This window comes from Leiobunum rupestre, chromosome 5, assembly GCF_980474605.1.
Source record: "Leiobunum rupestre chromosome 5, qqLeiRupe1.1.hap1, whole genome shotgun sequence".
Lineage (NCBI taxonomy): Eukaryota > Metazoa > Arthropoda > Arachnida > Opiliones > Sclerosomatidae > Leiobunum > Leiobunum rupestre.
The window spans coordinates 31615850-31642667 of record NC_143388.1 but is presented as its reverse complement, the minus strand read 5'-3'; the positions used below and the strand labels follow the sequence as shown (position 1 = coordinate 31642667).

The following is a 26818-nucleotide window of genomic DNA, read 5'->3' as shown; positions in this document are numbered from 1 at the left end:
CACCGCAAAAAATGATTTATTCATCGAGGTTAACTTCGATAAAATTTTTGAACGAGAATGGAGTGAATGGATATCCAGATCCGACATAAAACTTGCTCTGAAATTCCACCCTGAAAAAAAAACCTCGTTGAACTTTTACTTCAATTCTGACATAAGCTTAAATACGTAAACGAGAAGGCTGTCGTACCAATGCAGCCTCAGCGCGTGCAGGAAGGCGGACAATCCTTCCATCACCAAAAGAATGCCAACGGTCAGACAAGCCCAAGCCGCGAATATGACGTAGACCAAAACGCAACCGGCGTATCCGGTGATCGCGAAGGCTTCCCTCATGACCATAGTCCACAATACGTCGGACAACTCTGAGAAGTAAATCAAAGACGTCAGTCACCCAGTGACCCAATAATCTACGGGGGAAACGTCTTACGGGCGTGCGCCAAGCTCAAAGCCCACAAACGCAGATACGAAGCTGTGTGCGAGATGGAACCCAGACAGTATTCGATGGTATGGATGGCCTGATGTATGAAAATGTCTCCGAAGTTGAACTCATCGCCGTGTCCGCCGTGTCCTCCGTTATAGTCCGTCGAGGTACTCTCCGTGTCCGTGGTGTCGTTAACCAATTCTCCGTTCTCGGCCACAGATACGACATTAGAGTTTCGGAGCTAATTAACGAGATGAGCGTGGTCATAATCATATACCAATATTGTTTGAAATATATGGTAAGCTCCATACCGATCGAGCGATTGTCTTTTTGGCCCTCGATCGCAGCATGAATGGTTTGATGAGCAACATCCAAGGAATGCATATCACGGCCACAATGACCAGAATTGACTGGACAACTTGCTGCGTTAGAACGAAACAATGTCATCGATGTCCCTTTTTATGGGAGTTTTACGTATCTTACTTGTCCGGGATAAATGGGAGCTAAATTGGGAGGGGCCGTTGGGTAGCTGAACAAGAACATGTTGATCAAATGGATTAGAAGACTCGGCGCTTCTTGGGTGGTGTTGGAGTCGTAATACACCCATTTGTTAAAAATTAAAATAACCAGATAGCCAAATATAGACAGGAGGAAGAGAAGCTGCGGTATGAACTCGCAAAAGATGTTAAGATGGTTCTTGAAATGCCTAAAATATTAGACCTGTATAATTGTAGACGTAAGGACGAAACATATACGCCTTCACAAAACCAGGATCATTTCAAGTAGAGGTCAGCACATTTGGGAAACTTGTTCGTCAGTTTCAGGTCAACATCACTGTGCTCTTTTGCACAAAAGATAATATAGACCTCGTACCCTAGATTCGAAATCACTGCCTCGCGCGTAGTCTACATCATTTACCCACTTGCGGCCGGAACTCCGTAAATATCAGGGGCGTAGGAACCAGGGGGGGCAAGGGGGGCAATGCCCATCCCTAGAAGTTTGCTGGGAGGGGCAACTAATGTTATTGCCCCCTCCAACTTTTTGGTCTGTTAAAATCTTCAAAAGTCTCAAATGCTCATTTTAAACTCATATTAAGCTTATAGAACCACACTGTGTTTAAATTTCAGTCTTTTCCCACCAATTTACATAGTAGTAAAAAGTACACATGCACTCGGAGAAGGTACACTCCATTAAAAAATCAAAACCATTCTTTAGACCCCTTTTCGTTTCTCTTTGCCCCCACCAACTTCTAGAACGCTCCTACGCCCCTGCTAAATATAGCTACACAGTTCCCATGGTAGAGCCCTATAGCATCCGATGGAACCTCTCTGAATTCGAATATAGTGTAACAGGTTTTATATTATCTTTGCGCATACTGCTTATAAGGAATTATATAAAAAAATACTTTATGGTAATATAATATTGTTTCCTTAATTATTTTAAATAATATTCTCATATTTAAACAGAAGTTAGATAATATATTAAAATGTTAAGTTTGAATCTGTCATAATTTGAGCTAAAAATCATAAGTTTTGATTATGATTAAAAATCACAAGTTTCACAACTGGTCGTAAGATGACGTGACGAAACACAGTAATTTTTTGCCCTGTTACCTTTTCGCCCCACCAGGAGCAGACTACGCTTGTGACGAACGGGTTTCATTGATTTTATGGCAGAGATAGTCCAGCGCGGTGACCTCTCCATAAAAAGATCCTGACAAACAGTAGTATAACGTACAAGTGATTCTTTATACTTAAAGCAACGCCGAACAACATTTGACATACTCCGAGAACGATGGACATTTTCATCTTGTATGAATTAAGGAACAAAATCTTATTGGCGGCCATTTGCCAAACCTGTAATTACGTGATTTGTTAAACATCTCTATTGTAGCTAAATTTAAGCGAAATAACGTACAGGATCTATCCCAAATGGGTATGGATGACCATAGTAAGTTTGGTTAGGGTTTAACGTCACCAGAGTAGCATTTGGCGTACTGTAATAAAAATAATGAAAACCAACTCTGGTGCTATTGACGCGTAAGCGCCAGTGTTGCGTCAAGCAGGGCTTACTTGAGGGGAATGGACCACGAGGACTTGAATATATTGAATGACTTGGAAAAAACGTCGTTGTAGATTAAGCCGGTATAAATTGAGAAGGTTCCCATCAACAGAATTATGTAACGACCGTTGAAAAATGTATTCCAAATCTACGTATGACAAGCGGATTAACTGAGTGTCTACTAAAAAGAGGTATATTTGAGGTAAGTACCTCGTTGTTGGACTTGGTAGCGGCGAGACTCTTCTCTTTAAGTACCATCCATAAGGCGAATATAGCCATGATCAGACCGTGTCCGCAGTCGCCGAACATGACAGCGAACAAGAATGGGAATGTGATGATGGTAAAAGGGGCTGTCGGAATGGATAATTATTAGGAAAAATGACGGACGAGGGTATGGCGTCGTACCAGGATTGACTTCCAAATAGTCCGCCACTCCGTACGCGTCAACTATGGCTTGGAAACCGCTGGTGAACTTGTTGGTTTTGTTGTAAGTCGGTGGCGTCTGTTTGGTATTCATCCTGTTTACGATGGAGGGAACGGAACTGCCGCTTTGGTCCTACGGTAATCACATCCTCGCTTAAGTTACGATTGGGTTTAGGTTAAGAAGACACTAACCGTTCCCCTTTGTAGCGCCATTTGAACCTCGGGCAGGCTTTTGACGGGGCACCAACCTTCGGCAATCAGGCATTTTTGCGTCACGTCAATGTTAAAGCAGTTCATGGTGTAATAGACCGCTTTGAGCTTACGGACTTTAATCAACCAGGGATTGACGTGTTTAGCAGCCGCAACCAGAACGCGGTGACGATGGTTTTCAGTTTGTTTCAAAACCTATAAAATAAAGATATACTTGGGTCTTTTATTCCAGAGGATGGTTTTTAGTCGTAAGTTTACAATTTTGAGGTCTTCCAAGCGGGTCGCAACCCCGTTCGACATGTCCCTGCGGTCGGCTTGGGTACCCGGACATGGATAAAGCATAGCGCGAAAGCTAGTAAGTTTGAAAAGTAAATAACGCGTAATAAATGCGTGTCTATAATTATGTTCAATAAGTGTGTCAGTTAGTCGAAATAATTATTGATAGCATTATTACATACGGGAACTGCCACACTTATGCGAAATCTAATTATGAACTTATGGAATCCAATCCAAATGATCTCACCCATCGCATATTTTCCTAACTTTGGTCTTCAACACGTCCCCTTGAACGAATACGATAAATACGCTCTTATTTACGTTCTCACCCTGTTTTAAGTCGACAATAATTATAACCACAAACCACAAACCGTATAGTCGTAAGATACTTAACAGTGATAGGGTCTTCCAGAGGGGTTCCAATATCAGACAGACGCAAAAGCGCGTTTCCACGACACACTCGCCACAGCATTGTTTCGAAGGATGGAATTCTCTCGCGAAGAATCACTCCCGTTACGAAACTGTGGTCGTTAAGTTACTTAACTTTACGATAGGGCGTAAATAAAACTCGTGGTTTACCTCAATGGATCCGTAGAATGTTGCGGCTCCACAGTAACTAAATGTTTTTGACTGGTCTCCGAGTCTATGTAATTATAATCTTGCTAGAACATCGTGACAAAGGACAATTTTGAGTGTCAGGATGGACGTTAGAAGGGAAAAATCATTACCTCTTCGAAGAACGTTTGCGTTTTTCTCAGGATATGTTTCAATTCCGTCAACTCCAAAAATGTTTTCTTCAGAGACACCGCATTGGCGTTGACCTCCTTCAATTCAGTCTCCAGCCGTTCGAAAGTGGCCTGTTCGGTGTTGTACCGTAAATATACGAATGGGTAATGCTGGAGTAATAAAATCACAAACCTCCAAGTCGACCATTTCTTTGGGTTGAGGCGCTTCGACGTGGTCATTGGTCGAGTACATGATGATTTTCTCCTTCTTTATCTCCCTCTCCATAAATTCTTAGACCCCAAAACGAATATTTCATTTATTACCAGTATAGCTAATATATATTTTCCAGGTAATTATCCACCTTCCGATACTGATTATGCTATCCGCCTGAAACATGTATCTTCGCAGGCTCCCGCTTATTTTTCAAAGGACGTTTAAGAATAAAATTAAAAATATTTTGGCGCAAAATATGTCTCTATTCGCGACCGAAACGAGTCTAGGTGGCTCAACGGCGCTAGCCGCTACGTTTCCAGGTTTCAAAGGCGAACCAAAGGGGGCGTAGCGATAGTTTTCGGTCACGAATATCTTCTTTTTGAAACTAGTTAATGGAAAAAATGTGTTCGAAAAATAAGTAAAATCCCTTTTACGGATTTAATTTTAAAGTTATTGATAGTAATATGGACTGCAAGGATCCGCGATTTGATAGGAAAATTTACGGCCACAGAAAACAGCTTGGGAGCCTCCGAAAGTACATAATTCACGATGGATACTTCTGTCGTAAGATCTATAATATATATATATATATATATATCTGTCTATAACTATAAACCTACTGAGAACTCGTTCCATATCGTCGCATCGTTTGACTTCGTTGACAAATTTTCGTTGAAATGAGTTCACATTTTCATTCAACTTTGGAAAGATACCGGCAGAAATGAAGTCAAAATACTTGGAAAAATGTAAAGCAACAAACTTACATCTCTGAACTGAAAAGAGCCCAATTCGCCCAATTCGTTAACGCAAGCGAAGGCGGATTCTGTTTGCAAGAATAACTGGCAGAGGGTCATCTCCTCGCTACGGAAGAGGCTACCCATGGCGCGGCTATGCAAATACAACCGCAATTAAGACGATACGAATATTGAATATGGCGTCGTCGTTACGAGAGAATCCCGTGATCATAGAACGTTTTTGTAGCCTACTAGCTATCATCCCAACAAGTACATGTTTTGAACGCATCAAAAAACACAGGTGTTGAATACATGTACGCGGAACTCTTATGTAAGCGTCGTAATAGAATGAAATAGCATTTTAATTATATTTATGGTCAAAACAAACATTTTATTGACAACTAGGAAGACGTATTTACAATTTATATAGCGTTAGTGGTTGCAATGACCCTTGGGACAGACATTTTTCAAGACGTCCTTGGCTAGTTCTACGCCCTCTTTAGCGGCGAATCGGATCAGCTTTTTGGCTTCCCTGGTATAGGTTAAAAAAACTCCAAATCAGTACAGAAATGAGGCAGTAGCGGCGCCAGCAACAGGCCGGGGTAGGCCTGGGCCTACTTGAAATTTTGGTACGGGCCTCCAAAAGTCGTCTCAAGGGGCCTCCAAAAGTCGTCTCAAGGGGCCTCCAAAATTTAATATATGGGCCTCCAAATTATTTAATATCAGAAAATTCTGTAATTTGTTTGCGAAATAATTTATTTGTTTATTAATTTTTCAATATTCAATGCGAGTGATTACTTTACCTAGTGTACCTATGTACATTCATTTTCGTAAAATTGTAAGTTCTGATGTGAAGTACCGAAGGAATGAATGTAAATTGATAGACTTGAATTCCGTCGTAGAAATAAGTAAATAAAAACTCATCTGTTAAGTGTTATTAGTTCTAATTTTTTCGTCGCGTACCCATTTTACCCAAAAATTGCACCACTTGCTTAAAAAAAATTAAATAATCCACGTGGACGGGTTTGAAAAATTTGTGGTGGGGGGCCTCCAAATGGTTGGCCTACCTCCCCAAAAATCCTGGCGCCGCTACTGAAATGAGGTCGCGAGTTAATGGTGAAATTACCCCTTTTTCACATCGGTCCGGAAACCTTGCATGTGTCCAACGGCCAAATTGTAAGCCGAATGTGGGTGACCTTGGTCGGCGGCTTTTCTGAACCACTGGAAGGCTATCGTGTGGTTTTTGTTGACTCCCGAACCTAATTGAAGATTAAGAATATTAGATAATCGGTTTGGATCTCACAAATGAACCAGGATCTTTTATGGAAAGGTCAGAGAACTCGTTAGTAAGTTTCAAGTTCAGAAAATATTCACCGCGATGTTTAGCGCCATCTATACTGTTACCACGAACTATAGAAATTATATAAAACATTACTCTATGGCAGTGGTTCCCAATTGGTTTTTGCTATGGAACCCTAAATTATCCACCTAATTCTGGCGGAACCCCAAATATTTTTATTACTTATCTTAAAAGACTCTTGACACAAACAAAGATGGCCGCGCGGCGAATTATCGGAACCCCTGTGACACCTTTTGGGAACCGCTGCTCTATGGTACAAATATATTTAATTTGTCTTCTTAATTATTTATAATTATTCTTATTATTGGTAAATATACTAATATTTAAAAATTAATTATATAAATATTAAAATGTTATGATTCAATAATCGGCGCATAGTAGTGTTTAGCCTTTATTTAGTCAAAGATAATAAACCTAGTACCCTAGATTCGAATTCTGATTGACGGTTTTGCAACGGCCAACTTTGTTGACGCACTGCTGTTCGCGCAACAGCGTGTCATCCAGGGTTGGCAATTTTATGATTTAAAAAAAAAATCAAATAAATCGATTTTTTTTTATTTAAATCGGATTTTTATTGATGTTTTTGATTTTTATGATTTTAATTAAAATTTCAAAGTTTTATATAATTTAGTATCATAATTTTACCTAAAACAAATGTTTTAATTTTTAAAGACAATCTATATATATATATATATATATATATACATATATACATAATGAATTTATTAAATTTAAGCTAACAAATAATCATATAGAAGTTTTTATTTTGTAGAACCTATTTTGGTACTTTACAAATAAAATTCGGCGGAATCTCCACCCACGGGTACAATCCAATGCAACATTAGGGGGGAAGTACAAGAAAGATTGTATTTAAACCTAAATTATAGCAATTGGCGGGGTTTTTTCTTTTTCAAATACTATATAAAAATTTATTTAAATCAATGATTTTTTTATTTAAATCAGCCAAACCCTGGTGTCATCAAAGCTGGCCGCCATAGGACAAATCCAGCGACCCATGGAGGCCGACATTTTAGAGATCACGTACTGGAAGTGAGTAATCGATTCGTGACAAAACCGTCCATCCGAAAGGTTTCTGATTTCGAATCTAGGGTAGTAGGTTTACATTATCTTTGATTTAGTCTACCATAAATTATAACTTTAATCCACAAGCGGCAGTTAGGTGGCGGACTAGCCTTGTAACGAACAGTGTCGCACTTCGTTCGATAGGTCAGTGCGCTGACCACTCCATAAAAGATCACGAATGAAATTAGTGAAACTGGATATTCCCACCTTCCATGTATTTGTGCGCGATGAGGTGTTGGGCATGCGGATGCCCCAAGCGGGCGTACAGGTGGGTTACGTGGAAATGAATGTGCTCCAAGTAGTAGTACGAACAGTAGAAGACAAGTAACACTACAAAGACACCAGTCACCTGATAATCACAAACAAAAAAGACAAATTTAGTCCAATGTCAATTGACATGTCTATAATTCCGTACATTTATTAGTAAATCTAAATAATTACCGATAGCTGAGTGTGGTCATATAGAATTGACTTAAATTTCGCTACCTGAGAGCAAAAGTCAAGTAAGTCGAGATACGTGACTATTGAAAGAAATTCAAAATAAGAATCCTTGAGTGTTTTTAAATTAAGGTGACTCAGTACATAATTTTCAATATATATTTTCACTCAATTTTTATCAATTTTCATTATTAGATTATCATTGTTATTATGCTAGATTTCGAACTTAAAACTGGTTTTTCTCAAATAGGGGTTTTCATACTTGCTTGACTCTTGCTCGAAGGTAGCGATTTGAAGTCATTCTAGAACTGGCTTTCAGTAAAAATTAACACGCGGAAGATCTTTAGCTGACTTATGCGAAATATAATTATAAACCTACGTTGAAAGTACACTTAACCTTCAACGCAACACTTTTTCTTTGAAAACCCTTTTAAAATATGACAGTATTCGGGAAAAAATTCTAGAAACCAAGTAGTAGTAGGAGCCCAACGTTGTAAAACCTTTTCAATGATTAGGGTTGTGCCAAATATTTATTGACACCCAATAATGCGATCGAATATTACATTCGTATAGTATAACGTGTGGTTATTAACCTTTTAACGTTTACATCGGAACGTTTGCGAAGCATTTGGTAAACTATTCCAATTTCTATTTGGTATTTAATCAGTTAACTGCCATGGATTTATCCCCTAAAGATATTTGACCAAATTATTCGACATTTTATATTCAATTTGGTATTTGACTTGCGTAGAAAAATATTTTATAATCGATTCCATCCCAAGAAATATGGTTTTTGTCTTTTGAGCACCTTTTTGTACGGAGATCTTGGATGTATACATTATTATTGGACATGGTACACTGCTGTTTGTCCGTTATTTTTGATAGTCGCCATGATAGCTATTATCGCCTACCATCGATTGTGGATGTTCGCTATTTTATCACCAAATGTCAGCGCTAACGTCAAAAACAAGAAGATTTTTCTGAGTTCCCAGTTTAATGATTATTGATAGGGATGCACCGATATGTGATAAAATCATTGTAAAAGAAGGCTCAGTGCACTGTCATACCATTTTATTATAATTTTTCATGAAAAAAAGTTTGCAAGAGCATATTATACTCCGCGGCTGTTAAGTTTGACCACTAATAATTTTCGAGCTTTAAAATTTGAAATGCCAAGGAGGCAAAACGACGGGCTGAGTATTTGCGCAGCAAAGGTAATAAGGTTTATGTGGTTGGACTAATATAACAATATTTTTTGAGTTTTAAATTATTTTTCTATGCAGGCCTTAGTTCGGCACATTTATTAGAGACACTACAAACATTTAATTTTTAATTTTAGAAAGCACTATTTTTTTAACAAATTATAAAATTGGGATGTAATTCTTGTAAAGCACCACGTCTCATAAATGGGCATTTATTATAACAAAAACAGTTCTTCGAACTGAAAAAACAGTTTAGAGCTCGTTAAATGTGCAGCCTTAAAGGGACATATATTATTTTTATTGTTGATTAATATGTCAAATTCATTTAAAGTATTAAAAAATATTCCTGTGAACAACAGAATGACGTCATTCCGCCTTTCAAATCACAGTCCACTGCTCCTCCAATTTTTAACACAAAATCTTTGATCCAATTTTGCCCACAAAGGTATCCATATTTATATTTATTTTCTTCCCTACACATTTAACATAAAAATTTTAAAATTTATTCTTATTATTATTTTATTTTTGTTGCAGATTATTGCAATAAATAAATAATAAATAATAATAAATTTTAAAATTTTTATGTTAAATGTGTAGGGAAGAAAATAAATATAAATATGGATACCTTTGTGGGCAAAATTGGATCAAAGATTTTGTGTTAAAAATTGGAGGAGCAGTGGACTGTGATTTGAAAGGCGGAATGACGTCATTCTGTTGTTCACAGGAATATTTTTTAATACTTTAAATGAATTTGACATATTAATCAACAATAAAAATAATATATGTCCCTTTAAGGCTGCACATTTAACGAGCTCTAAACTGTTTTTTCAGTTCGAAGAATTGTTTTTGTTCTAATCCAAATATGTTTCTTTTCATTTGACTTGATACATATTTTCATAAGTGGATCCACTTATGATATTTTCTATCACAAATCGAATATCGTCGTTGTTTATTGGTTTAAACTCTTAACACCCTGTCGAAAAAAAGGTATGATCTAACTTCTGAAGTCTGGCGTGCGTGGCGCGGCATATCAAATAAAATATTATCATTAAGTTCATCGAGAATTTTCTTATTTTTAAAAGCTTTTCCTGAAAATACTTTTCTAACACCGGTATCGGCCAATATCGGATTCGTTTAAGCCGATATCGATTTTAGAAAAATAGGCCGATATATCAGCGCATCCCTAATTGTTGATATAAGGAAAAGTGTCTTAAATGTGAAAGTATTATCGGTGTTGTCTGGCAAAGAGATATTTCAAGTTAAGAAACTGATACAAAAAGAAATGGACTTAAACGAGGCAAAAACCACAATATCCCGTTTACACTTGAAACGAAACCTAATAAGCCTTGGCCCTCATTTTGCAAAAATGAATTAGGTTACTATATGAATACTACGGTCTTAAAGTTTCCATTATTTCAACAAGCACTATATAAACCATAGCTGGAAATATTACTTCTTGTAGATTTCCTTGAAGATGTTTTCTTTAAGCGCCAATCCCGGGAAATGATTAGGGAAAACAAACTTTTCATAATCAAAATAGGAACCAAATTAGAAAGAAAATTAACCAAGAATTTATATATACTTAGGGATAATGACTAACAAGGAGACATCCCGAAGTGTAACCTACCGATTTTGTTCAAACTCGGGGGATTGGTAGACCTTCGTGTAACTTGAAAAATCCTAAAGGGAATTTATTCAATGGGCAACCGTTTTGCCATGGCAACGAAAAATGTTTTTGACAACAACGAACGGGAATTTTCCCATTGAAAATAACATGGGATTCTGTGAAAAATTTTCACAAATTTCAAAATTTCGAAAATGCCAAAAATAGAAAAAATAGATAAAAACTGACAAAATAAAACATCAAAATTGATCAACTGTTGATCAATTTGAGGTCAAAATCCCATGTTATTTTCAATGGTAAAATTTAATATTTTGTTTTGTCAAAAACATTTTTCGTTGCCATGGCAAAACGGTTGCCCATTGAATAAATGCCCTTTAGGATTTTTCATGATACACAAAGGTCTACCAATCTCCCGAGTTTGAACAAAATCGGTGGGTTACACTTCGGGATGTCTCCTTGTAAGTCGAGACGATTCCCACAGCACGAAAAGGGGGAAGGAAAAACGTCACCGGCATGTGCTTCAATCTCGTTGAAAGACAAGGGAACCAATAAGATATCGGGTGCATTTGATTTTTATACGGCGAAGAGGTTTACTTTTCATGAGAGGGTTTGGAAGCAACAATAAAAATCGTCTCGGCATATTAATTTTATTTATTCTTAGGAAGAATGACTACATACTTGATTAAAGCTAGGAGCAACAAACACAGCACTGCCCACACAAGGAGAACGCAACCCGTCAAAAGTCGTGCATTTTCTTGCGTAAAGTTTTCATTGGTTAGACGCTTTAGCGCCTGCAGACGTCGGAAGGGGAAAATTCGGAAATTTTCTCCCCCCCGGAAAACGTTCAGCGTAAAGGTTCGTCCAATGAAATTTGTACACAACACTGCGTTAGCGTGTTTAAAGGCTAGCTGCGTTCTCCTTGTGTTTGTTGCTCCTAGATTAAACAAAATGAAAAAATGTATTCGAATTAAATTATCCTAAAACGGTTTTAGTTTGGTATTATCACAAAAAATAACTAGTATCTCGAGTATTCTCGGTTTCCCCTTCTATAAAAACTTGTAGATGTTAATAGTAATAGTGAGTGTAGCTGTTGGCTCGAAGAAAAATAGCTAGACATTCTCGGTACGAGCCCTGGCAGACTTCATATTGGTTTTAGCGCAATTTCAACGTTTTCCCAAATATTGAAAACGTTTTCTATAAAGTTACATGGTCTTTTTGCTTTCATATAGCTTCTACGTCACTAACACTATGACGAAGAAGATAGATTAAAATGTACAAGTCTATGCTAGAATCGCGAGGAGTTTAGCAATTTCTATTAATAAAGCTGTAACGTAGGATCAACAAGTTAATTTTATTTTATACCCACATCTATCTTTAACTTTTAACATTTAACTTTAGGAGGTTGGATTAGGACGCTATATCAGTTATAGAAACAATGTCCCACGCCAGGTCTAAATCTCACTACCGGTATTTTAAGCTACAAGTGGTTTTACACCTCTACGTAATACAGCTATTCAACGACAAAGTTAAAAAATCCCTGCATTTGAATTAAGGAAAATAAAATCAGGTTATTCAATTCACACCATTCAAACGCCTTACTCTTCTATTTGCACACTGACAAGGAGACTATCCGAGGTAGTTATCCCCAATTTTGTTGAAACTCGGGGGTTAAGTAGACCTTATGGTTGTAGGAAAATTCCCAAAGGGAAAAGTTGCAATGGGCTTTAGTTTTCCCATGGCAACCGAAAATGTTTTGACCTCTCCATTTAAAAAAGCATGGGATTTTCTCGGTTTCCCAAATTTTGTTAAAATTTAATCAAAATTGATCAATTTTACCCAAAATCCTTGATCAATTTTACCCAAAATAGGACAAATTTATTTTTTTTGGGTAAGTTTTGAAAATATAATTTTTTTAAGTACCCTGTGAAAACGAGTAAATCCCATGCTTTTTTAAATGGAGATTTTTGTTTTGAGAGATCCAAAACATTTTCGGTTGCCATGGGAAAACTAAAGCCCATTGCAAATTTTCCCTTGGCAATTTTCATACTACAATAAGGTCTACCTAACCCCCGAGTTTCAACAAAATCGGTGATAACCACCTCGGGCAGTCTCCTTGTGAGTAAGTGAATAATTTCCGCCAAATATTCAAACAAAAATTTTGAGTCTATTGAGAGCATACTCCCCATATAAGCGCCGGGTTGTGATCGGTACGTCCAGCAGAAAATAGACGAGGAAGACCAATGAAACGGACAACAGGAGGTGCCTACGCCAGAGGGTATCAGAATAAGCATACATCAAATGTATGGAGAGATATCCGTTAACGTTTTCGCGAAGGTTTTTTAATTTCATTGGAGAAATAAGTATTTTTACGTTCGTTTCCTACGAACGAATTAAGCATATATTTAAGTAAAATCAAAAAAATTAAAATTGAAAAATACAAGTATATTTCCCCCATTCAAAACATCATTCCATATTAATAAACCGATTTGGGTACATTTGTTCGAATTTCATTCGTCCGAACGGCGGTACAAATGACCGAATGCCGGAAAACAGGATCGTATGTCCGAAAACGTATTTCATTTGCCCGAAAAATTTATCACAACTTGTGTTGGTGATTTAGTCGTTCAATTTATGTTAACTTTACTGGCGAATTTCATTTGTTCGAATAATCGTTTGTCCGTTTTTTCGAACATTAGGAATTGGTTGTTTTTTTTTTCTTAAATATTGTTAATATAAGAAAATAGTAACATTAACGTGAACCTAACCTAACCTTACCTAAAATATCCACAACATTCAACGCAATTCCCACTTACTATATAATTAACAACGATATTTACAATGTAGTTTTTTATTTTTAATTCTTGCACTAAAAAAATCCGGACCAAAAAAAACAGCAATAAGAAATACTAATTTAGCGACAGAATTGGGACAAGTGATGCTACCGATTCGGACGAATGAAACAAACAAGTTGTCCTATTCGAAAAATTGAAACATTTTTTATTTCGGCGGTTCGGACGAATGAAATTCGAACATTTGTTCCACCGTTCGGACGATTGAAATTCGAACATTTGTTCCACCGTTCGGACGATTGAAATTCGAACATTTGTTCCACCGTTCGGACGATTGAAATTCGAACAAATGTACCTACCCCAATAAATCTCGAGTCCATCACGTCTTTTAGTAATCCTAATAGTCACCCAAAATGTAAGTTGACAGCTTCTGAAGTTATTTTGCAAGTAGTTTCTAATATATATTCTACAAATTAAAGGTCCAAATGAAAGACAAGAGACTGGGAGGTATATTTGCGTAATGCTTTGGAATGAGAGCGAATTCGAATTGTCCGAGTTAGATGGAATCGTTGCTAGTAAGCGACAGCCTTTTACACGAAAGGGTTAGAAACAGAAGCGTTTCTGTCTAAAATTTTCGCGAAAAGTTAATTAATGTCATAGATTTAGGTTGCCCTAAGTACGAAGACTTATCCAGTTTATTCCCAGTGGTGTGTAAATATCACTAATAATTCCAATTGCGCATTATTTAAAGCGAATAAAATAAAGTTATGAAAAATAAAATATTTGGATTTATACCACTTTCCTTTCATATATCATATACATTTAATCGATTTTCGATAAACGAAAGGCAAACTTTTTTTCCATTTCCGGACTAATTACAATTTTACCGAATTTCGAATGATGTAAGTATATGCTGTCGTAATTTAAGTAAGCAATAGTATTACAGCGGTTCCATACACATTTAATTATTTCGACATGATAAAATATATATAATTGTTATTTTAAAAATGGCTTTCGTCACGATTTAAAAAAGAATCTTGTGACGAATAGCGAGCCCCGTGAGAACAATAATGCTACGAGGACAATAACCCTCTGAAGCGAAACAATTGTCACCACCGAAATTGGACGATTGAATAGGGTCTAGTCGAGGGGCAGGTCACTTCCATTTTGGGTGCGTCTTAATCATAGTAAAATGATTAAATCAGGGTAATCGTGATTAAATCAGGTTAATCAAGATTAAAAAATCTAATCCAGATTAAAAAATCTAATCAAGATTAGAAAATCTAATCACGATTTAAACGAGATTTAATCATTCTAATCATGGTCTAATCTTTTTAATCAGGATTTAATCATTTAAACGATATTTAATCATTCTAATTAGATTTAATCATTTTAATCACGATTTAATCAATATAATCGGTCGAATCGAGAATTTATCATTAAAATCAAAATTGAAGTACGATTTAATCATACTAATCACGATATAATTTTTTTATCATTTTTATCAGATTTAATCCTTTAATCATGATTAAATCAGATTTAAACATTCTAATCATGATTAAACGTGATTTAATCAACTTAATCGTGATTACATTGAATTTAATCAAAATAATCACGATTAAATCGGATTTAATCTTTTGAGCGGTGCGTCGTTAATTAAGGAAGTGACCTGCCCCTCGGGTCTAGTTACCTTTAAAATTCCATTTCATTGGGAAAATACGCGTCTCTTTTAAATAACTTCATTTGTTACGAAAGGGAATCTCGTTACGAATACTAACAAGTGTTTGTTTTCGTAATGTAGACCTATATGCACTACCCATTCGATTTGCCATGGCAACCGAAAATGTTTTTGACCACTTAAACAAAAATAAGATTTTTTTCCTTATTTTACCTAAACATTGTTACAACTTTACCCCAAAAATGTTCCAATTTACCCAAACTTGATGAAATTTACCTAAATGTGGTCCAAATTACCCTTTTCGTGATTTTTTTTTTATTTTTCGTAGCTGTGAAACCGAGAAAATCCTATGCTTTTTTAAATGGAGATTTTTTTGTTTTAAGTGATCAAAAACATTTTCGGTTGCCATGGCATATCATACAGGTCTACATTACGGCCGACTTTGAACAAAATCGGCAATAAACACCTCGGGTACTCTCCTTGTAAGTCACGCGATATCAATAATGCTTCAAGGCCAATAACCCTTGGCGAATGGTAATCCTGTTAGTTTAATAATAACGCCACCCCCGACACCCTGCTGGTAAATAGTTTAATTGATGGGTTTCTAATTTCCATAAAACGTTTTTTCATCACAAATAAATCGAGTCCTATTACCGAGTGCAAGAATTAGAAATCCAAGTTTAAAAAATAATACGTCCCAATACAAATGCCACTTTTCGACTGGTATAAGTCTGGCGTGCGTGGCGCGGCCAATCAAATAAAATATTATCATTAATAAGTTCATTGAGAATTTTCTTATTTATAAAAGTTTGTCCTGGAAATATTTTTCTATTACCGGTATCGGACAATATCGTCTTCGTTTAAGCCGATATTAGAAAAATAGGCCGATATATCGGTGTATCCTATAGTTACGACCAAAATGGCAGGCATGTCCAAGACAAAAACCTACTGATTAATCTACAGAATTAATTCGTGTTTATGTATTACCTTTAATGAATTCATTACCCTTTCTACCATCTGGGGCTAGGGTGGGCGGTGCCTTTACGCATTTTACGTAATCACTTAAGCCAATCAGGAGCAAGGCGTTTGTCATTGACTGGCTCCAGAAAACGGAATCGCGTTTTAACCGGCCAAGGACATTTCTTGTAATTCTTGGAAAAACATCTGTACTACTAAAACGTGTGTATATAAATATAAATTAAGGTATTTGCTGTTTATATTTTAGTCTATTTTCCTTCAATCAAAAAGATGTATATTAAAATTTTGAAAATTAAATTTCACGTTAAGCTTTGGCAATGAAAACCAGACAAGTTTCAAAAAGTTGTTCATCAAAATGATTTTTAAACGGCGGCGCGTGACGAACGTCATAATAATGAAGCCCCTCCCACCCTAGCGACTGATTGCTAACTACTTACAAGGAGACATCCCGAAGTGTAACCCACCGATTTTGTTCAAACTCGGGGGATTGGTAGACCTTCATGTATAATGAAAAATCCTAAAGGGAATTTATTCAATGGGCAACCGTTTTGCCATGGCAACGAAAAATGTTTTTGACAGCATCAAATGGAAATTTTCAACAAATTTCAAAATTTCGAAAATGCCAAAAAAAGAAAAAATAAATAAAAATTGACAATAAAAACATCAAAATTGATCAATTTGAGGTCAAAATCCCATGTTATTTTCAATGGGAAAATTTAATATTTTGTATTGTCAAAAACATTTTTCGTTGTCATGGCAAAACGGTTGCCCATTGAATAAATTCCATTTAGGATTTTTCATTATACATGAACGTCTACCAAAACCCCGAGTTTGAACAAAATCGGTGGGTTACACTTCGGGATGTCTCCTTGTTAATGCAATTCGATATTAGTGGTTGAATTAAATTGCGCTATCGAAAGGTAGATTTGTTATTCCAATAATTTTATCAGAAGACGCTCCTTAATCTTTATCAATCTTCAGATAAGAGATTGAAATTGCTATGATACTACAAAGAATGAAATATAAAAACATGACACCATCTAGTAACGGTTAACGGAACTAATACAGTAACAGGTTATTTTATTACTTTCCGGAGGAGAGAGGAGAGCCAACTTAGATTACCGCTTGAAAAGTGGTTGGTAGCAGCTAGGAGCAACAAACACAACACCCCACACAAGGAGAACGCAACCAGTCAAAAGCCGTGGATTTTCTTGTGTACATTTTTCATTGGCTAGACGCTTTAGCGCCTGCTGCCGTCGGAAGGGGAAAATTCGGAAATTGCCTTCCCCCCCCGCCCGTAAAACGTTCAGCGTAAAGGCTCGTGACGCTCGTCCAATGAAATTCGTACACAACCCTTCGTTAGCGTGTTTAAAGGCTAGCTGCGTTCTCCTGGTGTTTGTTGCTCCTAGGTAGCAGTAAAATTATTTTATTTAAGGTAACAAATTTTTTTTGTATTTATGTATTGAACTTCTGCATTTCAAATAGTAGTTCCCATACTTATGCTAGTTCTTATAAGTCTTAAGCTTGTTGTCCACTAGCGCGCGTCATAATGTTATTTTATTTACGCGCGTAAAAACGTTTGAACGTTTCAAAGCTGAGAAACACGTCGTTGCGCGCGCCAGTGGAAAACAAGCTTTATTCAACTTGCGCGTCTTGATATTTTAGCGTAAATGTGCTCGAGCGATTTCGCGCGTGCTCCCTGAAATAAAAAATATGCGCGAGCCTTTAACGCTAAAAACAAGTTGAACGAGACATGGATAATTTATGCTAGCGCCTATTCATCCTTCGAATTCCTCCATGGTCGTAGCATTGATTAACTCACCATAGCCGTCGGTAATACAGGCTCATATTATGAACAATATTTTTTTTTAAATCTGGCTCTTAGCTTCCGCATTTGATAACCGTCAGATGTCGGTAATATGGAGAAAAAAACCACCCGTGTGACGTCAGCTTGCTAGTCACCTGCTGCATTTAAACGGTGGCGCGTGTGATTTTTGAATTTTTCAAACCTTTTAATACATCAAGCTACTTTCTATGATAACGTTACAGATCTAATGCAATTGGGGGATCTTAAAATTCATTTTGCTCGTGAAAATTCGCCGCCATGTTAGGGTATAAAAGCGGGTAAATAAGCCCGCTATACCTCACAATGTAAAGGTACTGTCACGCGCAAAAACGTAATTTTGAAATCGGTCCATTCAAAAAACCGTATTGCCGCCCTCTCGAATTTCTCTATAATATGGCCTGTATTATTAAAAAGCTATTGTTCCAACTAATTTGATATTTTCAGATCGCATAGCACGCGCAGGGTGCCATTAGATGACCTTGAACACTGTCCTCAAGGTCATTCAAAAACTATCTCGAGAACCGTTGGGTTTAGAGACTCCGTTACAATTAGAAAGGTGTGCGCAATCGCGTTTTATATCCAAGTGGCTCTGAGCCGATGTAAATTGGCCAATAGGAAGCCAATAAAATAAACACCAAACAAGATGCCACGGGCATTTAAATACACACAATCCCCCGGTGCATGAAATATATTTTAAATGTTAAATTTATGAACCAATTTTCAATCATATCGTACTTAATAAACCCAAGAGGAATTTTATCGAAATTGAATTTTTTTTAGTTACCTGGTTTCAGAAATAAGGTAGCCATGTTTTATTGGAGTTAGATGGCGCTTGTATCAAACACAAGGAGAACGCAGCTAGCCTTTAAACACGCAGAGGCAGTGTTGTGTACAAATTTCATTGGACGAGCCTTTTCCCTGAACGTTTTACGGGGGGGAGGGGGGACAATTTCAGAATTTTCCAATTCCGACAGCAGCAGGCGCTAAAGCGTCTAACCAATGAAAACTGTACACAAGAAAATGCACGACTTTTGACGGATTGCGTTCTCCTTGTGTGGGGTGCTGTGTTTGTTGCTCCTAGTAGGCACGAAATTCCAATATCACAATAGTGCGTACGCGGGTTATGAGGTTCACGCGAATTGGCCAGAAATCGAATTAAAAATTAAAATTTTTAATGAAAACGTAGTTCAGAAAGTACCATAAGTCTATAATAGTGTTCCAAAAGTTTGTCACTTTGGGGAAGATTTTACTGAGAGCTAGTAACGGAGTGCCGTCATCACAAGAAGAAAATCTCCCCCTATCGAGGAGCTGTCAAAAGCTACGTGTGACGCGGGAGCAAGTGGACGGAAAACGGCGACGAAGACCGTAATACAGTCTGTCTTGTGAATAGCTCTCAGCAGGCCCGTCTTAAGACCTTTTGGGGCCGTGGGCTAAATTATTTTTTAAGACCTTTGCGATCCCCAACGGTCAGCCTTTGTATGTCCGTTGTCTAAATTCAACTACACAATAATCAAACCAAAACTTTTAATTTCAAAAGTATAACATAGGCCTACTGAAAATAAGATTTTTACTGACAGTGACTCGCTGTTAGGTTTTAGAAATTGTAGGTACCGTATGATACGCGATGTGGCGATGAGTCAAATTACTTTAGACGTAACTAAAAGATACATAATATTAAATGAGCATAAATAATATTTAACCAACTAAACCCTTATAACTAGCCGGGGCCCCAAAATTGGCTGGGGGCCCTGGGCTGTAGCCCATTTAGCCCATGCCTTAAGACGGCCCTGGCTCTCAGTAAAACGTTTGCATGTAAAGCGTCACACTTCTGTAAAAATATTATACACTTATGCCAGTACTAATTAAAAATATAATTTTCAACCAATTCGATATTAATTTAAAAAAGTTATGTACATTTGAAGTCGAAAATCTACTAAAATTATGAAATGGGCAAATAATCAACTTGCGGGCCTCTAGTGGCCAAATGAATATTGGGCTATTGAGGACCTAATTTTTTCTATCGATTGACATATCAATGAAACTTCTAAACCTTATGCTTGAAGCGTTATGGCAGATTCGGCGGCGGACAACACGGTACGTGATCTTAGTTAAGGATGCACCGATATATCGGCCTATTTTTCTAATATCGGCGAAGCCGATATTGGCCGATTCCGGTATTCGAAAAATATTTGCGGGAAAAACATTTAAAAATAATAAAATACTCGATTAACTACCTGATGAGAATATTCTATTGCCACAACCTGACATTTCCCTTTGAAAAGGCAAGTTCTTCAACAAGGCTTGGCTTTAGTCAATTTCTTAATTTTGTAAGTAGCTTTCCGGTTGTACTAAACAGCCTTTCACTATAATAATAATAATAATCAGCTAAGACCCAAGTCATCTAGCGACTTATAATGCTCTTAAACAGGTGGCCGGGTTACAATGCGAAGGAAGGTGGTGGCAAGCCCTTCATGCCACGTGAGCCAACAGCTCCCTACACTAACTATTACCGTTAAAATTGACAAGTTATTATGTCCACACGGGATGCAGGTGCGATAGATATATTCTAGCGAGGCTGGCAATAATTGGGAATCGTTCTTTATTGGCGCGCCACCATTCGAAAACATTGCTTGTCTTGGGGATTAGAGGTCTGAGAATTTTTCGCCACTAAGCGCGTAAGACCAAAGAACGCTTTTAAAAGACCCAAAGAGTGATTTGCCAGACTTCAGAAGCTAGACCATTTTTTCGACAGGGGGTTACGAGTGTAAACAAATAAAATGCACGATATTCGATTTGTGATAGAAATGTATCAAGTAAAATGAAAAGAAACATATTAGGATATGCTCTTGCAAACTTCTTTTAATGAAAAATTATAATAAAATGGTATGACAGTGCACTGAACTGTCTTTTACAATGATTTTGTACTGTTATGATAGATGACTTTATTAATATCGGCCGATATTCGTGGCCGACATATCGGCTGTACCCATATCTGTGCATCCCTATTCTTAGTACACACAAATCCTTTAGGATTGTGTATAAAAACAAGAGGGTCACAAATAAAAATGCCCAAGAGATCATGCTTAGGTGTTAATAATTTAGAACATACTTATGCTACGGCATCGACATTTTCAGGAAAAATTAACCCTGGTAAGATATCTTACGCTTTAGTCTTAGTCGATAATTCAAAATAACGGTCAAAAATTCCGCCGGTCAGTTTAATAAAATATATTCGGCGGCGTATTCGTCGGCCATTTTCGGTATGGAGATACAGGCCGGAAGGCAGGCAAGGCTGCCAGATTTCGATAGACCGAAAAGGGCCAACTCTCTCAAATGTTTTCGTTTTCGAAACGAAAATTTTGCGGCGTAGCTATCGACTAAGACTTAAGCCCCATTTTCATGCTCGCTGGTAGCGGGTAAAAATCATCAAAATTCGCTTCCGCCACTCGCAAGCGTGAAAATAAAGCTAAAATATCTGTTTGAAACAGATCGACGCGGAAAGTGAAAAAGTGTATAGCTGAAGCGGATTTTGTCAATTTTTACCCGCTACCAGCGAGCATGAAAATGGGGCTTAAAGCTTGTTTTCCACTGGCGCGCGCAACGACGCGTTTCCCAGCTTTGAAACGTTCAAACGTTTTTACGCGCGTAAATAAAATAACATCTTAATAGTCCAAAGCTGGTTTCACACTCGACGGAAAATTAGCAGCGTAAAGTTGAACGTTAGTGGTATATCGAATGGGAATCAATTTTCAGCTCGGCGTTTATTATCGTCTTAGCGGCATATTTTCCGTCGAGTGTGAAACCAGCTTTAGTCGATAGCTACGCCGCAAAATTTTCGGTTGGCCTTGAACCATGTCATTAAAGTCATTCAAAATGTATCTCGAAAACCGTTAGGTTTGGAATGTCTGTTCTAATTCGAAAGGTGTGCGCCAACGGTTTTCAGATCCAAATTTATTTCAACCAACCTAATCTGAGCTTAATTGAAATAAATTTTTATGTTGATAACTAATCATATTTATGATCTTCTTGTTTTTGGTGTTTATTTTCTTTGATTCCTACTGGCCAATTTACATCAGTTCAGAGCCACTTGGATATAAAACGTGATTGCGCGCACCTTTCTAATTGGAACGGAGATAGATTTTGAATGACCTTCAGGACATGATTCAACGTCATTGAGTGATAATTTTGTATCATCTAATGACCCCCTGCGTGTGCTATGCGATCTTAAAATATTAAATTCCTCTGTGTCGTTTGTTAGTGGACACCCTGTATACATGTTGGGCGAATAAGGCTGCCAGTGCTTTGTTTTAAAATTAATCCACCATCTTGTGACTCAATTACGGAAGTCGAATTCTCCATCTACCGTTAACCCGTTTCTTTTCACCTGTTCTCGGCTAAAAGTGTACTCTTTTTACCCTGAAAAGTTTTATTCGCCTGTTCCGGGGGATGAGAATTACTCCTGCCCATAAACTATTCGCTTGTTCCGGAGAATTACGGCTACTCTTTTTACTCCTTCTGAAAGGGGGTGTAAAGGAGTAAATCGGATTTTGTTATCTGCTAGCCAGAATTTATATGCTGAAAAGGCCACAGGCAGCCATTTTAGAAAAATATTTTTAATCCGATTCAAACTATTCGCCACTGCACAGAATCGGAGTAAAATGACGTCATAGCGTTACTCTTCTTACCCCTCTCCGAAATCCCGGAACAAGCGAAAAGAAACCACCTAGCGTGAGCACACGCGAAATCTCCGAGGTCAATTTCCCACTATATTTTAGGTTTTAAATCATGGTTTTAACACTAACACCATAAGTAACATAATAACAATAAGTATGACAATTAACGAGATTTACAACCAAACTGATTTTCATAGTTATTGCGTAATCAAGATGTTTTCTCAGCACAGAGCCCTCTAGTGCCTAAAATACGCGAGACTTCCGCTAAGCCGAAATATCTGGTTTCCGATAGATAGGCGGAATATTAGGCTAAAATGATAAAAATTAAAATAGTTTTTCTCGGCGCCACGAGCTCATGTTTTTTTTTTATCACGCGTGATTTGCGCATGGTCTTCGAAACAAAGCCAAAGCCCCTCGCGACTCCAGAACGTGCTCTCCGATATTAGGCTTAAATTTTTATCAAAACGTAGTCATCCAAAACGGTGAGTCGCGAGTCCAAGTCACAGCTTGAAGAGAGTATCAGTGCCAAAAAAGGTTCGGTTAGAAATTTAGCATTAAAGCAATAGTAAGTGTCAAACTTATTGTTTTTATGTTACTTATGTTAACACTAATAATCAGCTAGGCTAATAATACAAAAGGCCCAAGTCATCTAGCGACGTTTATTTCAATTCACCCACTAGGTAGCGTTACGACCAATCAAATCCACCCGCGGAGCATCCCTGTGAATTAATTAATAACTAGGTACGACATTATGCAGGTTATATTGCCTTAAGGCTAGTTTCCATTTTTATAAAAGGCTAAAACACCGAGCTGTGGGTCTCGACGCAAAAAATACCCTAATGCTTGGTTTCCACCATTGAGTTGGGAATATTAATCTAGAGATCCAATCAAATCTGCTCCCCGCGAAACAAGTTTTTGAAAAATACGAATGTGCCATCTGCTCTAAAATGACGAGCAAACGTTATCATATGACCCGTGGCGCCATCCATTATTTTGAAGAAACAAAATCTTTTTGCTTGAAAACGCGTCTTATTTGAAAGAACCATTGAGAGATAGACGGCGCCACGGGTAGAATGATAACGTTTTCTCGTCATTTGGGACGCCGATGGGAGCAGACGACAGTATTCTTATTTTTAAAAACTTGTTTCGCGAAATACTGAAATCCAACGTTTTGATTGGACCTCTAGATTAATATTCCCAACTCAATGGTTTCCACTAGAGCGCGTAACGGCGCGTCACTCGACTTTGGGACTTAATTTTCTTACGTGTAAGAAAATTAACATTATAAACCGCGCCAGTGGAAACCAAGGTTAACACCATTTTTTTTGCGTCGAAGCTACCTGCTGTCACGCCATTTTCACACTTTTTAAAACTAGCTCTTATTTCTAACACCACTTTAAGCCCAAGCGGCAAATGCCATATAAAAAGTAGCTGCGTGTACTAATCCTCCTAACAAAGTACTAAATCAGTTTTAACGAAAAGTCAACTTCGTTATTACAATAGTCTGGCAATTAACGCCACCAATGGTGATTGCCACGGACATCCTATGAGCGGATGATAGAGGTTCACCAACAAATTACATTTTATAGCGTCATTCTTAATTTGAAGTCTAAAGAGATAAATGAAAAGAAAAGAAAAAGGTGCGTACTTCCAAAGAGATGATACGCCATCCATCGGGTTTCTTCTTACGGGCCAATCTGGCGAAACCTTTGGCGTTGACATCGGGGTTCAATGTCGGTGGCAAGAGAGGCGCGGTAGCCCCGTCCACGGAGGTCTTACGGCGTCGAACCACCATGTGGTCTTAGCGGCAAAACCAAATATCTACAAAGAGTAGAAAACAAGAGAGCTCGACTTTAGTGGGGATCTGACAATGTCCGACCCAGTTAGCTAGTGACCGAGATATTATTATTATCAAACGGAGACGCGACGGATCATAAGTCCTATCGGGAATTAATTTTAAAAGAAAAATTGCGAAATTCGCGTGGTCGCGAGCCGCTTCTTGACCACCAAAACATTGGTCACCATGGAGACCGCGTGTGCTAGATGGTTCGCCAACCGGAAAATGGTTAAAAATAGCGATACTGAATATCCCCCCATTACGTCCAAGACGTCATTAGAATGTTCCACGGACACGCTTGTTTTTTCCACTAAACTTGAAGCTACCTTCAAGGCATTTGTTGCCTTACCTTAAAACCGGCATTTAAAATGTTATTCGATATCGAAGAAGCTGGATACACGAATATTTGCATTGGCTTAGAATATCAAATTATTTCCGTTTGTAAAAGAATGATAGCGTCTGGTTTTATAATAGGTTTTATAATAGCGTCTGAGCTTCGCGAAAACCTTGGTTTTACTGATGGGGTTAGCCACTTCGAAAAAAATTACAACATATTTACTAGTTTCAAATATTTCTATTCTCTTTCAGTATAATTTCCCGATATTTCCTGAAATGTCTTCGGATATTTCCGATATTTTAGAACATTTCTGGCATTTCTTTGGATTCCATCTAGTTTTCTAAAAAAAAATTCCTATATTTTTGTTCGATTTCAAATTTACAAATAAAACTACTTCGATTTCCCCAAGTGGCTAGCCCTTATTATTTTGTTGGGACATTTAAGTTAGCCTTACTTTTCAAGAAATGATTGAAAGTACTGTAAAATGAATTGTGACAAATGATTGATAGTATGTTGATATAAAAGAAAAATTTAATTAAAACTAACTTTCAGATATATAGTTAATTCGTATAAGCCTCAAGATTTAAAAAATGTTTGTTTTGGCTAAGCCGAAAACCGAACTCAAATATTTAAAGTTTCATATTTAACTAAATCCCCCCCCCCCCCCATTCGTTGTGGAAAATCTGGAGACCGAAAACCGACGTTAAAATAAAGATTCCCACCATTTTTATAGTAGACTGAAAACCGACGCAAAACTATTTCCCAACTTTTTGTTGTCGACGAAACATCGACGCGAAAATACAGATTTACCTACTTTTCCTTGTAGACCGAAAACCGACGCGAAAATAAATATTTCCCTACTTTTCCTTGTAGACCGAAAACTGACGCGCAAACAATTATTTCCCTCTTTTCTTAGTATACCGAAAACCGACGTGAAAATAAATATTTCCCTACTTTTAATTGTAGACCGAAAACTGACGCGAAAATAATTATTTCCCCTCTTTTCTTAGTATACCGAAAACCGACGTGAAAATAAATATTCCCCTACTTTTCCTTGTAGACCGAAAACTGACGCGAAAATAATTATTTTCCTCACCTAACAGCGACGCAAAAAAAATATTCCCCTTCTTATTTAAAGATTCCCTTTCCTTTGTGAAAAACCTCAAAACCGAAAACTCTCAACGCCTAAAAACGGGAAAAGATGCATACTTCGCGGGGAGTTTCGAAAGCGTTCATGCCACGTCCGCGGGAAAGAATCTGGCGTGGGTGCAAAGTTATCAACTTACCCCTACCGTAAGCTGCTGCAACAGTGCGAAATATCTCGTTCGGTGCAGATCTTTTCATCCTTCGCTTGAAAATCACTAGAATTGTAGTTCTCGATTTTTTTTCTTCTTTTACACCAAAACTAGGTTTTCTTCTTGAAAGCGCGTACAATTAAGTTCTTCAACTTAACAAAATATTCTCGAATATCTTACACAGTCTGACGATTATTTACAAAACAGTTTTCAAATACAAAAAACTTAAGCATGTTTCATGGCCAAGACTGCTAGTGGTTTTGTTCCGTTGAGTAAATGAATTTTGTAAACACACTAAAAAATAATGAGTTACCCTCCCAACATCCCCACAAAAAATGACGACTTAACCCGATTAACTGAACCTGCATAGCTACTTACCGCGTTTTCTTTTAAGCTCTCTGAGAGCTCTCAGATCATATTTCGTGTTCAATTCTGATTGCACTACCAGAGCGATCTCGGAATGCCCTGGGAGCTCTAAACGGAATTCGATAGATCAAAATCGGAATCTTGCCTTCAAAATAGTGTTATCAACAATTTATTCAAGTCTAAGAATACGGATCGAAAGCAGACGCATTTATACTTTTTAAGGATTTAGAATCTTTGCTGTTCAATATTCT

General features: G+C 37.4%; 2 protein-coding genes across 2 annotated transcripts; both read right to left on the bottom strand.

Moving 5' to 3' along the window:
* On the bottom strand, positions 1 to 5208 carry LOC149944153 (V-type proton ATPase 116 kDa subunit a 1-like). Its single transcript, XM_090176296.1, has 19 exons — positions 5092 to 5208; positions 4948 to 5026; positions 4307 to 4404; positions 4117 to 4245; positions 3968 to 4050; positions 3783 to 3909; positions 3636 to 3718; positions 3371 to 3464; positions 3095 to 3307; positions 2885 to 3035; positions 2690 to 2829; positions 2491 to 2627; positions 2336 to 2414; positions 2156 to 2274; positions 902 to 1124; positions 730 to 840; positions 425 to 659; positions 188 to 359; positions 1 to 110 (listed from the first exon to the last, which is right to left on the bottom strand). The coding sequence occupies exons 1-19, from the start codon at positions 5206 to 5208 to the stop codon at positions 17 to 19; spliced, it is 2484 nt and encodes an 827-aa protein (XP_090032422.1). The 3' UTR covers positions 1 to 16.
* Positions 5209 to 5443: 235 nt separating this feature from the next.
* Positions 5444 to 26769, bottom strand: LOC149944152 (uncharacterized). Its single transcript, XM_090175075.1, has 5 exons — positions 26193 to 26769; positions 24381 to 24553; positions 7712 to 7853; positions 6188 to 6320; positions 5444 to 5593 (listed from the first exon to the last, which is right to left on the bottom strand). Exons 2-5 carry the CDS (start codon positions 24525 to 24527, stop codon positions 5494 to 5496), a joined length of 522 nt encoding a protein of 173 aa, XP_090031201.1. The 5' UTR covers positions 24528 to 24553; positions 26193 to 26769; the 3' UTR covers positions 5444 to 5493.
* Between the last annotated feature and the right edge of the window lie 49 nt (positions 26770 to 26818).

Coding starts and splice junctions, on each gene's coding strand:
- LOC149944153 (XM_090176296.1), bottom strand. CDS start 5,208: ATGGGTAGCCTCTTCCGTAGCGAGGAGATGACCCTCTGCCAGTTATTC. Junction 3,719..3,782: donor CTCTGGAAGACCCTATCACT/GTTAAGTATCTT, acceptor GACTTAAAACAG/GGTGAGAACGTAAATAAGAG. Junction 111..187: donor CACGCGCTGAGGCTGCATTG/GTACGACAGCCT, acceptor TTTTTTTTTCAG/GGTGGAATTTCAGAGCAAGT.
- LOC149944152 (XM_090175075.1), bottom strand. CDS start 24,527: ATGGTGGTTCGACGCCGTAAGACCTCCGTGGACGGGGCTACCGCGCCT. Junction 7,854..24,380: donor GGCGTATCATCTCTTTGGAA/GTACGCACCTTT, acceptor TGTGATTATCAG/GTGACTGGTGTCTTTGTAGT. Junction 5,594..6,187: donor CGGACCGATGTGAAAAAGGG/GTAATTTCACCA, acceptor AACCTATACCAG/GGAAGCCAAAAAGCTGATCC.